General features: G+C 36.3%; 1 protein-coding gene across 3 annotated transcripts in view; it reads left to right on the top strand.

Annotated features, from left to right (window-relative positions):
• The window catches only part of LOC121423468 (dedicator of cytokinesis protein 7-like), a 65177-nt gene that overhangs the window by 14635 nt on the left and 37057 nt on the right, over nucleotides 1-13485 (top strand). For all 3 annotated transcript variants that reach the window (XM_041618816.1, XM_041618815.1, XM_041618817.1), the window contains 9 exons: nucleotides 1468-1534; nucleotides 2701-2925; nucleotides 7997-8141; nucleotides 8694-8908; nucleotides 9672-9765; nucleotides 9989-10151; nucleotides 10679-10796; nucleotides 11738-11950; nucleotides 12760-12861. In XM_041618816.1, the coding sequence (XP_041474750.1) occupies nucleotides 1468-1534; nucleotides 2701-2925; nucleotides 7997-8141; nucleotides 8694-8908; nucleotides 9672-9765; nucleotides 9989-10151; nucleotides 10679-10796; nucleotides 11738-11950; nucleotides 12760-12861 (1342 nt within the window). The remainder of the gene's footprint in view (nucleotides 1-1467; nucleotides 1535-2700; nucleotides 2926-7996; nucleotides 8142-8693; nucleotides 8909-9671; nucleotides 9766-9988; nucleotides 10152-10678; nucleotides 10797-11737; nucleotides 11951-12759; nucleotides 12862-13485) is intronic.

Below are 13485 nucleotides of genomic sequence, written 5' to 3'. Positions count from 1 at the left end.
CGCATTCTAGTGTATAGAGGACCGAAATAATGAACTCTGTGCTCGTCTCGCCAAATGGATATACCGCACTCGGTCCTGTGGACCTGGGTGCGGTATATCCATTGGCTCTTCTCGCACATCGTTTATTATTTGGCCCTGCATGCACATGCTTACGTGCATTATTTTTATAATATATGTCATTGGCTACATCTTTCAACCTGTTTGATACTGCACTTTATGTACTATTTATCCACTGAACCCATAGTGTTATTTCAGTTTATAAAATAGCTCTGTATTTTTAAGCATCGTGAGTGGCCAATACGCGTCACATGACATCCAACTTTTTTGGTGCACTGCATGGCAGTGCAAAAAGTGCGCAACGAAAAATTGCTCGAGCAAACCAGTGCGGTAGAAGTCCCGGGAGAAGTCTAACTAAACTGTACTGTAACTTTTTAAAAATTTGTTTTTGTGTTGCTATTTTATAAAACAAATAATGCATTCGCTCTGTCGTGCATTAAAGTTAATGCAGAGAAAGCTCAGTTTCTTCAGATGATGCACACTGGGCACTCGCCGCAAGCGGCTCGTGCACAGTGCGGCATCTATCTAAAGAAACCTCGCGTGCTCTGCATTTCCACTAACGCACTCGGCTGCATGCATTATTTGTATAATAACACATGTTTTCCAAAGGACTTGAGGTAGAAGATATATGTCAGGCATAAAGCTCTATGGGTAAAAAACACCCAGCTTCTGTTTTCTATTGATTGTTTCTTTTAAATGTTTAGATATTGAACTGTGAAATGTAATTAAAAGTATTCTTGTGTGTTTAATTGTGTTATCCATATACTTTTCAGAATGTTTACTGCAATATATGTATGTGGAGCATTTTTCTATCTACACTATCATCTGGTGTAAAACAATGTTGATGATAATAAAGAACCTTAAGGCCCAATTCACAAAGGTGGTTTTGAAAACCCACGGTTGAGTCCATGGTTTATGCAGATTTCCTGTATAAATAACACTTAATTTAGCGCGTTTTGGAGGCGTGTATAAAAAATGTCCAATGTTGATGGGCGCTTTTGTCACAGTGCGCCAAATCGATGCCTGTTGCCTTGGATATCCACGCTAATTTATTCATGAGTCTACTGTTTTAATTAATAAGTCCACTCTTCAAACAGTGGACTCATGAATAAAATAGCGTATCTAACCATGGTAACAGGAATCGATTTAGTGCCCTGTGACAAAAACGCACATCAGCATTGGACATTTTTTAGACACGCGCCCAATACTCGCTAAATTAAGCGTAATTCATACAGGAAATCAGCATAAACCACGGACTCAACCGTGGGTTTTCAAAACCACCTTTGTGAATTCGGGCCTAAGAGTCAGAGTCTCTATACATCCTTAGTTTACCTTTGTGATATAAATGGATGTCAGTGCAGTTCAATGAATATAATGCATTTCATTAGTATGATTTGACCTTCATTTCAGATTGGAACCAGATTTTGAACCAATCTTTGCCTCCATGGCCCTGTATGACGCAAGAGAAAAGAAGAAGGTAACTCATCATTGTATTGCTACTCTTTGACATGCAATATCCATAGTCCATTAGATGTACCAGGCGATAGTTATATTATATTGGATGCAGAGCTACCAATTCTCACGCATTATGCGTGAGACTCAAGCATTTTGGACTCTTGTTCATCCCCTCAAATCTCTGTCTCACGCAACTATCACACCCTATCCCCATATACATTGTACACAATGTCTGTGATCTCACTCAGATTCACAGAAAATCTCACACATAGCTGGTCTTTGAACTTGGCATCTCTGTGGATGGCTGAGAATGGAATACAAGAAATACTTCCAAGAGTTTGGGCAAATATTCTACGAATTACAGATGAGTGGAATATTTGCCCTAACGAGTGGAATATTTCTGGTATTCCATGAAATAAAGCCATCCAATATAATTATAATCTATCCCACCCCCCCCCCCAAAAAAGTGGGAGAAATTTGATTGAACAAGTCATATCACTTATCACATTATGGCATCATCACTTTCATAGGATCAAATTTGGTCGTTGTTGTGCGACCATTATGACGTCATCGAGCGTAATTGTGCTGTATGCTGCGCATCACATTGCTTTCATTGTTGTACGCATTTTATATTTCACGCATTCGTGCATGCGCACGAGACTGTTGAATATGGTCTTGTATTCAATGGCAAATTTTGTACAGGAGCCTATGGGATATTCGTCGGATTTCGGTCCTTTTTAGGGATATGCTCTGATACTGCACAGGCAATTGATGCAGACTAAAATATGTATTTTTAATGCATCGCTAAAGCACTCTATGTAGATGATAACATCATATGCACTCTACAAGACTAGTCTATTTTCATATTATTAGTATTATTATTATTATTTAAAACTTCATGTATTGTATTTTATTTGTTTAACCATGGTATGCTAACTCACATTCAGTCAGAACAGACTGCTTTTCAGCGAGTCTGTGACATTACAAAACAAATAAAACCGAGACAATGCCAAAATATACACAAAGTATTGCATACAACACGTAAAATGAATTAAAAAATGTTGGAACAAACAAACATAGTAAAACTGCATGAAACCCATCGTACAGAAAATCATAAGATTTCACTGGAGGGGCAATTTTCTCTGTATCACTTGATTGATTTCATTTTTAATTTTGAAACACCCGCAGATCTCTGAGAACTTCTACTTTGACATGATGCCTGATCACATCAAGGCGATGGTGAAGGGTAAGCTAGGATTCCCTGATGTATCAAGCCAAGCTAGAGGTGCAATATTCTCCCTTACCTACCCTTCCAACGATGTCTACATCGTCATCAAACTTGAGAAGATTCTTCAGCAAGGTGACATTTCAGAGTGCGCCGAGCCATACATCAAAGACTCGGACAACCCAAAGGTAATTGGGTGTGAATGGAATAGGTGGTTTCTTCATAAAACTCTGTTTACAATCATATATCCTTTTAGACACTAAGAACTTACGTGACATTTCAGAGTGTGCCGAGCCATACATCAAGACTAAGACAACCCAACGGTTATGGGGTGTGAATAGAATAGATGATTACTTTACAGGTATCTTTTTATGACCTTGGACCCTTTCAGACAATTAAAACTTTTGTGAAATTTTAGTGTGCCGAGCCATACTTCAATGTAAGATTTCAAATTGTGCCAAGATGTACATCAAAGACTCCGACCACAGACAGGTAATACCCTATATAATACCTTGTACCCTGTTAGACAATTAAAACTTATGTTACATTTCAGAGTGTGCTGAGCCATACATCAAAGACTGAGATAGCCCAAAGGTAATTGGGTGTGAATGGAACTATTATGTTCCACCATATACTCTTTTAGACAGTAAGAACTTGTGTAAGATTTCAGAGTGTGCTGAGCCATACATTAACGACCGAGATAGCCCAATGGTAGAGGGTATAAATGGAATAGATAGTTGTTTTGTAAAACACTGCGTAAAATTATATACACTTTTACACTGTTAAAACTTAGGGGGCATTTCCAGTGCTCTGAGCCATACATAAAAGACTTGGCGATATATCATTTACATGTACCACAAGAAAGGGTCATCGGTCAAACGTAAAATCGTGCGTAAAGTCATGCGTAACTTCTAAACAATTCATGAAATACCCGCCTTGAACCTATTTGAATAGTAGCATTGAGAAATGAATTGATAATATCTAATGTTGTAACCCGCACCCGTTGCGGTACGGGTTAACCTGCCGGTATGCCTCCGATCGCGGGTTGCGGGCCGGGCCGAGTTCATTCTCAAACCCGCAGACCGTCATGCGAAAAAAAGGGAGAATAAACGACGCATAATAAAAACATTCACAGTGAAAATTGAGTTAAGATCATGTGCTTCTTACGTGGCAGATTCTTTTAGAGACGTAGATATTTCCTTTTAAAAATGCCGGCGTATTTTTGTCTTGTGAATAGTGAACAGGACTGAGTTTGAGACAGTTCAACATGATAAATACATCGAGTTGCTCTCTTTCAAAGGCCAGTGCAGTGCGTGCATGCAGCGCAGTCAAAAGCAACCGCATGGGCCAATGAAACTCGATGTTGAGTTTCCCGTCCCATTTTTTCCAGCTCATAATGAGGAACCGATTTCAATATTCATTATTTTTCAGAAGATGAAAGTTTGACCTTTTGTAACCTTTTAATGCACTTTATTCTGTGGAACTTGAAGCCAGGGAAAAATTCATCATTTTTTTTTTTTGGGGGGGGGGGCTCCATTTTCATTTTTTTTGCAATATTTCAGGGGCTCTTTTCAAATGCTACGTTTTTGTATTTTGAGGAATACCTGTTCACTTATTAAATTAATTATTACTTGTTGTTTAATATTGTATGATTTTCAAAGTTTTTTTCATGCCTAGAATCTTGGATGTGGGTGTGTTTGTGTGGGTGAGACTGTGAGTTGAACTTGATATAAAAGAATTTAATATCTAATTTTTACTCCATCTAATTCCAGTACTTGGCCATGTAATAAAGGCCCACATACCCTTACTTTTCCTGAAGTTCTTTGAAAACGCAGATCTCCACGAAAATTGTATTTCTCTGTGGGGGAGTCTAAATTTGGTGAGAATGAACTCATTAATAACTTAAATATACATGACAATGAAGAATTCATCAAACTTCATTGGCAGTTTTGAAAAATATACCCGAAATATAAACTCTGTCTGAAGCAGAAAATCACCATCATTGAGGCCTTTACAGAGCGAATTGTCCCCCAGAGCTCTGGCAGACAGACAGAGCTCAGACTAGCTAGCACAAGCGCCAATGCGTACGTGGGTGAGTCTCCCGTCGGCCTTGTAACAGATTGAGCTTTGATGATTTTTTTGTCTGATATTTAACTCATCCACTGGAAAAAAAAAAAGATTTTTAAGTTATAATTAGCAAATAAGATAAGTTATTTTGGATGAGTACTAGGCCGTATGATAACTCACCAACGCGAGGTTACTAGACTTTGGGATTTATTGAGGTAGCTCAACCATACCTTGAGCGATGTTCGTGCAGGCTCCACCACTTCTACGGTTGTTAAGTCTGTGGAGCCTGCACGAACATCCCTCGAGGTATGGTTGAGCATGCAGCGTCATTCCATTCACAAAAAAGAAAGAAAAGATTTGCAGGTATTTAAAAGATATACAAGTGATTGTCTTACTGAAAAGCTTATATTAATGTTTTAAATCAGTTTTGAATCTAGATATCCAAATAGTTTATTTTCAGAATTTGATTTTCAAATGCGGGCCAAATTTCATGACGCGGGCGACGGGAAACTGAACATCGAGTTTTAGCGGCTATATTATCGAATGAAATACAAAAACAGAAGGAAATAATATAGAGATAAACGAGAAGAAAAAATTGACTGTATCATTATCCAGATATTTATTGCAATTTTGATTACTTTATAGACGAGGTCCTATAGAATTGAATATTGTAATTATGATTGTTAGTCGCAGTGTCGACCGACCTGGGGCGGTATTCTGAAAACGTTCTTATCTTAATTTTGTTCTTATCTACGTCACTTTCTTAAATTGGTATTCTGAAAACGTTCTTATCTTTTTCTTATCTTTTGTTCTTATCTTTGTTCTTATCTTGCTCTCCACCCCCAATGCTGAGCGCGTAAATTTACCACTCGCGCATATAATACAAAAGTGCGCTAAAAAGATAAGAACAAAATCAAGATAAGTGGTATTCTGAAAACGTTCTTATCTTTTTTCTTTCTTATCTTTCACGGTATTTAAGATAATATTTAAGATAGCTAGAGGGTTATCACATCTCACGATGTCTGCGTTTTTTCTTGCTCAAAATCGATGGCCACTAGTAGTAATAAGTACCCACAAGTATTACTCCCACCATTTCTTTCATTCACCCTTTATTTTGCCCGTCTATTTTTTCTATCCCTTTTTCTTTTTTCTTCCTTTCTATTTGTCTGTCTTTCTTCCTTTCTATCTGCATGTCTTTCTTCTTTTATTTCATTCTCCATGTATATCTTTTCTTTTGTTCTGTTTAAATCTTTTAATTTTTTTTCTTTTGCTTTGTTTCATTTATACTTCATCTTTCTTCCATTTTTATTTTCCCTTTTCGTTTCATCCCTTTCTTATTTCTTTATAGCTACTGAGTCTTTATTTCTTATTTTCCCTCTTTTCTCTTCCTTTTCTTTCTTTCTTCCTTCACTTTTTTTGTCATCTTTCTATTTTTCTTCCTTATTTTTTCGTCCATTCTTTCGTTTTTATATATGCTTTTCCTTTTTGTTTCTTTCTTCCTTCACTTTTTTGTAATCTTTTTATTTTTCTTCCTTATTTTTTTTCAATTCTTTCGTTTTTATATATGCTTTTCCTTTTTTTAATCATTCATTTTATTTTTCCCCCTTTTGCTTCCTTCCCTTTAATAATTCTTAATTTTTCTTTCTAAATTTATTTTATTTCTGCTTTCTGAAATTTTTGTGTCTTTTTTACTTTCTTTTTTTTTCTTTATTTCGTCGCTCATTCTTTTTTCGTTCATTCTTTATTTACCCTTTTTCTTTACTTTGTTTCTTCTCTCTGTCTTTCTTCTCTTAACTCTTTATTTTCCCTTTTCGTTTTTTTTTTCTTTCTTTCTTTCTTTGAATTTACCTTTCTTTCCTTTATCTTTTTGTAGTCTTCATGTTTGCGTTAATTTTCCTTTCATTTTTTCTCTCTCAATTTCATTTCTTTGTTTCATTTCCCTTTTTTTCTCTTCCTTCACTTTTTACATTTTATTCCCCTTTTCTCCTTTTTTTCTTTCTAACTTTCTTTTATTCGTTTTTAGACTATTTTCTTTTTCGGTTCCATGTTACTTTTTTTAATCTTTTTAGTTTGACCTTTTTCTTTTTTTGTGTGTGTGTTCCTTTTAGTTTCTTTCTTTTCTTTTTCTTTTTGTTCCTTCACTTTATCATTGATAATTGTTTTATTTCTTTCATCCTTTTCCTTCTTTTATTTATTCTATTTTTCTTTCTTTTTTATTTTTAAGTCCTTTTTGCTTGCTTTCTTTCGTTTACTTTTTATTTTTCATTATTTTCTGCTTTGTTCCTTTCATTTTCTGCTTCATTCTGACCCTTTTCTGTCTACTTACTTTAATACCTACTTACTTTCTTTCTTCATTTTTTATTCTTTATTTGTACCTGCTTTATTTACTTTTTTCTTTCTTTATTTTGTGCACGTGGACGTCTCGAAATAATAAAATCAGTCATTGCGTATAAAATGCCTATTTCGCGCAATGCGCCAGAAACAGTGTACGCGCAGCGCCCATGATATTCTCTTCACATAAGGTACGCTTCTATTGGTTAAACTGCCAATATAACGCGCATTTTGATTGGTAATATCCTATAAATGGGCGTGTTGAAGATAAGAAGAAGGCAGTCCTTACAAAGATAAGAACGCGTTAAGAAGATTTTCAGAATACCGATTTGCAATGATTTTAGCGTCTTCTTATCTCAGTGAGATAAGATAAAAGATAAGAACAAAGATAAGAACGTTTTCAGAATACCACCCCTGGTCTGAAAAACAACATTGCCGTCTGCCGATCCTTGCTGGGCAGCCTGGGCTAGCTAGCGCGCTGAGCTGCGGCTCGCTAGCTCCGATCCGAGGCGTTAATTGCGTAATGCTTTCAATTTCGAGATCAGAGCGGACCCATTTCGTGGTACAAAGTCACCCAAAAAACATTTTCTCTCCGGAATAAAAGGCGAATTTGCAAATTGTAAGTAAATTCACTCTAAGCTAGGTAGTAGTAGACATATATTTTCCTGATTTGAGCCTGTATAGTGTGGGGATTGCAGAAATAATGTTTTTCATTTTTCAAAGATAAATTGACTTGCGGGTTAAAACCCGACGGGTCAGCGGGTCCCGCTTGCAAATTATTGGATTATACGGGACGGTACGGTTCGGGTTTTCACTTGCGGGTTACAACATTAATAATATCTACTTATGTTCAATGCACAGCACATGGAGAAGATCAAATCAACTGCTGCATATTTCTGTGAGAAGCTTGGAGTGTACCGAATGCCCTTGGCTTGGACAGCCATTCATCTCATGAATATCATCAATGGTGCCAGTAGTCTTGACAGGAACTCAGATGCTGAACTGGGTATTGTATTTTTTATCATACCCCTCTTAGGAATATTCAGGAGTACAGTATTCTAAACAAATGATTGGTCCGTTGGTGCCCAGGACATAAAGATAATTCTTATTTTTTGCAAGGCTGAACTGTCTATAGTCAATAAAATATTTTTTCCTAAGGCTTTGCCCTATAGAAAAAAATGGTTCATGAACATTTACTTGCCAGTCCATCTTTGTATGAGATTATTCCCACTCTCCAAGCCTGATATACAGGTGACTCTGCCTAGTCAGCCTTCCATAAGTCAAATAATTGCCAAAGTCAAAGACGAGGTAATCCAAAACATGTGTTATATACCTCTTCTAAGTCAATTTTTTGCCTCAGTGGAACAGATATGGAACAGATATGTTTCAGATGTTTTTTTTTTTCAATCTGTAATATGGGTTCTTTTCTTGTAAGCTTCTGATGCAAACAATTTTGCTATGATACCCCTGTATATACAGTATAATGTAAAAAAAGAGAGGGTAAATTGTAAAATAATCATGATTTTTCTCTACAACTTTAATATTAATTTCATCATAGATAAAAAGTCGAATAGTTTGGAGATGGGACGTAAAAAGAGCACTGTGGGCGAACCGGGTCAATACGGCTCCCTTCCCCGACGAGGCGAGACGAGCTCTTCTTCTTTGAAGCGCAATGGATCTGAGAGAAGAAGCTTCTACAAGGTGGAAGATGATATCAGCAACCTAGAGACATTTCATCCTGTTACCATCACTGTATCAAGCTTCTTCAAACAGGTTAGATCCCATTTGATTTCATTTCTTTTTCACTTGATTTGTGTTTGAAATGGTAGCAGGATGGGAGGTTTAATTCTTGGGGGATATTCTCTGTCCACAACGGGGTGATTACTGAATATTTAGGGCTACCTCTTTCATTTTCAGGGAAAAATTTGAAATTATGTAGTAAATTCAAATATAATCATTTTGCCATTTGTAAAATGTTGATGAAAGAGATGTTGAATATTCTCTTGAATGGTGAGTTTGTAGCAGATCTTTGGGATGACTGGAAATGATGGTCACTCCAAAGCATTCCATTTGGAGAAGTTAAGGGGCGATCTATTTATCTTTATGGGGATGAATTTGTCCCGATGCCATCATCATAGCTTTGCAAGTGCAAAGCATTAGAATTAACAAAATGATAACAAATTAACTTCTTGTTTCGGATGGTCACCTTTCCAGCACACAGATCAGCATGTATGGGACTACACCTAAATTGTCGACCTGACAGTTTCTGCTGTTATGTAACATTTTTAATGTGATGTCTTATGGTGAGCAATCCTTTGCAGTGGACTATTTTTACATGGATAGAATTTAAATGTTCGTAATGTTCATTTCCATTTCTACCTCAAATTTTCGTTTATTAACTTTCAGTAATGCGAGTAAAAAAAAATTCTTAGCCAAGTAATATAGTAATGGGTTGGCTTAACTCAGGTATTAGATTGAATGGTATTTAGAATATAAAATATTTGAAAAGAAAGATCCTTCTATTTATCTTTTGCAGGAAGGGGATAAGCTGAGTGATGTAGATCTGTACAAGTTTCTAGCAGATCTCAAGAGACCCACTACTGTCCTGAAGAGACTTAAGTGTATCAGAGGTAAGTAATTGATCAAATAAGTTCTATTAGCCCCTTGTATAAAGCCTTGTTCAGGAATGATGTGAGAAATGTAAGTGTTCAGGTTTGGTGAGACAAGTAGCACCACTTTGTGCTTCAGGTCCCTTCAAGCTTGATATATCCCCACCCTGCCTACTGTTTGACCCCTGACCTGAAAATAATTTGACCTTTGACCTTAGTGAATGTGTCTTACTTTTCTTTTCAGGTTCTCTCAAGCTTGATATATCTCCAGTAGTAGACCACCCTGCCTACTGTTTGACCCCTGACCTTTACCAGGTCAAACCATTCCCAGACAACAGGACGAGGCCCACTAAAGAGATTCAAGAGTTTCCTGCCAGAGAGGTGTACGTGCCACACAGTGTTTATAGGTCAGTTTTTATCAATCTTTTTTTTTAAGGGAAAAAAAAACAATCTAACAGGATTGGATTAGAGAATGTAAAAAAAAGACAGCGATTGATGTAGAAATTCATAATGAGAATGAAATATAAACCCATCATTTTGGCCTTTGTTGTTTCAGTATAATCTACAACACAGGTCCTAATCATGTAACAAGCTTTGATTGGATGCATGAGTAATTTGCGAATCAGTTTTGAAGTCTGTAATACTTCACAGTCCTATCCAATGTTTTGTTGAGGGAAAATGTTGTTTAGGGATGGCATTTTAATGTCCCTTGCCTTTGAACCCTGTTCAGTTGGAATTGGAGGATTTTGGAAATATCCGGGTTTTATAGCACTTGAAGGTAGATTCCTAGTCTAAAACACTAAACAACAATTGTTTTTGATAACATGAGAGGAATATGTATATCATGTATCATCTATTAATTAAGTTCCAATGTCACAATGTTATCGTCATGTTGTGCAGCCCTAATACCTATGTTCCTGTATTGTCTTACCAGGAACATCTTGTACCTGTACCCTCGCTCTTTGAACTTCTCTAACCGTGGTGGTTCAGCAAGGAATATTACTGTCAAGATTCAGTTCCTAGCAGGAGATGACTTTGGAAGTGGAATTGAGGTATGTAATGAGGTCTTTTTGTCTAAATAATTGTGTATTTGATGGTGATTTACAAAACAAACACTTTGATTATGATGATGATGTTGCTGATGGTAATGGTAGTAATGATGATAATGAAGGTGATGGTGGTAGTGGTGGTGATGGTCGTGTCGGTGGTGGTGGTGGTGATGCACGGGTGTGAGAGTTCTGATTTTTCGTTGATTTCAGATTTTTTTTTCCAGCTTATTTTTTTAGCATATTTCAGCTCATTTTTCAGCTTATTTTCAGCTTAATTTCAACTTATTTTCTGTTCAAAAAGTATGGGAACTCTTTCTATTTCAGACTTTTTAACACTCTTCAGCTTTTTTCAGATCTTTTCATTTGTGACCACTCACACCCCTGGTGATGATGATGATATGTGAGGATGATCATCATTGGTGTTGTAATGGTGGTGGTGACAGTGATGGTGGTGATGGTGATGATGTTGATGTAGTAGTGATGACAGTCATGGTTACGGTGATGTTGATGGTGATGATAAGGAGGTAGAGGATGATGGTGATGTTGGTGTGGATGATGATCATGATGTTAATGATAATTATGTTTGTGATGATATTGAGAAGGATGATGATGTATATTTACCTGGTTCCCAGCTCATTTGTCTTCCATGTTAATCATTATGATGCTGTGATGCTGATATGAAGTTATTAGTGTTCCGATTTCTAGTCAACAATGTTGTGAAAAACTTTTTTATGATTCCTGTCATAAATTTTTTTGTTGTTGGTAAGTTACATGTATGTAAGGTATCTTCTGTGATTTATTTTCTTTTAAACATGTTTTCAGTTTGTGTTCCATATGACAATTTATTTTAAATCACTTGAATATTTTCAAATTAAATCCAGAGAATCCGGGGCTGCATTATCTGATCAAACAATAAAACCTAGTTTTCGATTCAATCATGGCAGTGTATCTATGGCAAGTCCAGCAGCCCAGAGTACGGTCGTCAGGCCTACACCTCTGTGTGCTACCACAACAAGTCACCTGACTTCTATGAAGAGATCAAGATCCGTTTGCCAGCAGACCTCAGAGATCAGCATCATATTCTCTTCACGTTCTACCATATCTCTTGCCAACGGAAACAGGACATTGCCCCTGTCGAGACTCCTATTGGTTATTCGGTGAGTTTATATCTTATGGCGCAGTCACATTTCCCCTACGATGGCTGTACGGCGAGTCGTAAACAGCCATTATTATCATTTTTATACTAGCTTTCTTTCTGTTTGTATTGTTTACAAATCTATAAAATGTATTTTATGCTCTCCTTGCAGACATTGGGGAGGAAATGTGATTGGAGCAATAATGAGAATTATTGATTTGATTTTATTTGACATCCCTATTATTTTTCATAACATTCTGTGTACAAATGCAGTGTGAACGAAGGCTGGCTCCATTCAAATGCGCATATTAATACAATTTGTATGGTATTGCATGGCATACAATTTTTAATTTATTATTTGAACTAGTCGGTCATTAAACTTTTGGATAGAAAACTTGAAGTTTGTTTGATAATATATGACCAGTTTTAGAGGGACTGTTTTTTGATACAATAATGTGGCATTGGTCTGTAAAGTCAGCTAGTGGTGCTTAAATGCTAAGCTGGGGTAATAATAACACAATCATGTTATTAAAGCAAGGCCCGCTGGGAGAACACTTTTCAGAAGTGAAGTGGCTACCCCGGGTAAAATATGATATATTATTATTGTTGTTATTATTATTATTATTATTATTATTATTATTATCATTATTATTATTATTATTATTATTAGTAGTAGTAGTAGTAGTAGTAGTAGTAGTAGTAGTAGTAGTAGTAGTAGTAGCAGCAGAAGCAGTAGCAGTAGTACATGTAGGAGTAGTAGTAGAAGTCTATCACTATTTGGCCACAATAGCCATGTAATTGTAAACTGATTTTCTTTTGAACCATGTATAGTGGCTTCCTTTGTTGCGAGATGGTCGACTCCAAACTGGTGATTACAACCTTCCAGTGTCATTAGAGAAACCGCCATCAAACTACTTCATGCTCTCCCCTGATGTAAGTACACTTAGTCTTCTCATTCTTTTTGAAAATCGTCTTTGATACTCACAATCGCCAAATGTTGCCCCTTTCCCAGTATTTAGTCTGTTCCTCCCCCCAAATATGTTAAAGGGGAATCCAGCCTTGGCCATAAAATGTTGTGTTGGGAAGGAGAAAAATAAATTAAACAGAATGGTGAAAGTTTGAAAGAAATTGGACAAGCAATAAGAAAGTTATAGCTGCTTTAAAATTGAGATCACTAATACTATGTAGATTTCAAATTGGCAACTGGGTAAGTAAATTATGACAAGGGGCAAGGACAACTTTCCCATAGGCCATGTACTTTATTATCATGGATTTGTGGTTTTCTCCTAAGTACCCATTCCTCTGGGGCAGTAATCTAAATATAACCCATGTAGTATATTGTTTTATGTCCTCATGAAAGAAAAATATAATTTGAAATAAAGAGTACATGGAAGAGTAGTCCTTGCCTTACATCACTATGACATCCCATATGCGGCCAATTTGAAATCTCCATGGGTATAGTGATTACCAATATTTACAACTTTTAAAAATTCATATCTTTCTTTTTGTTTGTCCAATATTGTTCAAACTTTCACCTATCAACGTGTCTGATTTTTC

The sequence above is a fragment of the Lytechinus variegatus genome, chromosome 11 (assembly GCF_018143015.1).
Source record: "Lytechinus variegatus isolate NC3 chromosome 11, Lvar_3.0, whole genome shotgun sequence".
Lineage (NCBI taxonomy): Eukaryota > Metazoa > Echinodermata > Echinoidea > Temnopleuroida > Toxopneustidae > Lytechinus > Lytechinus variegatus.
This window is presented reverse-complemented; position numbering and strand designations above follow the sequence as displayed.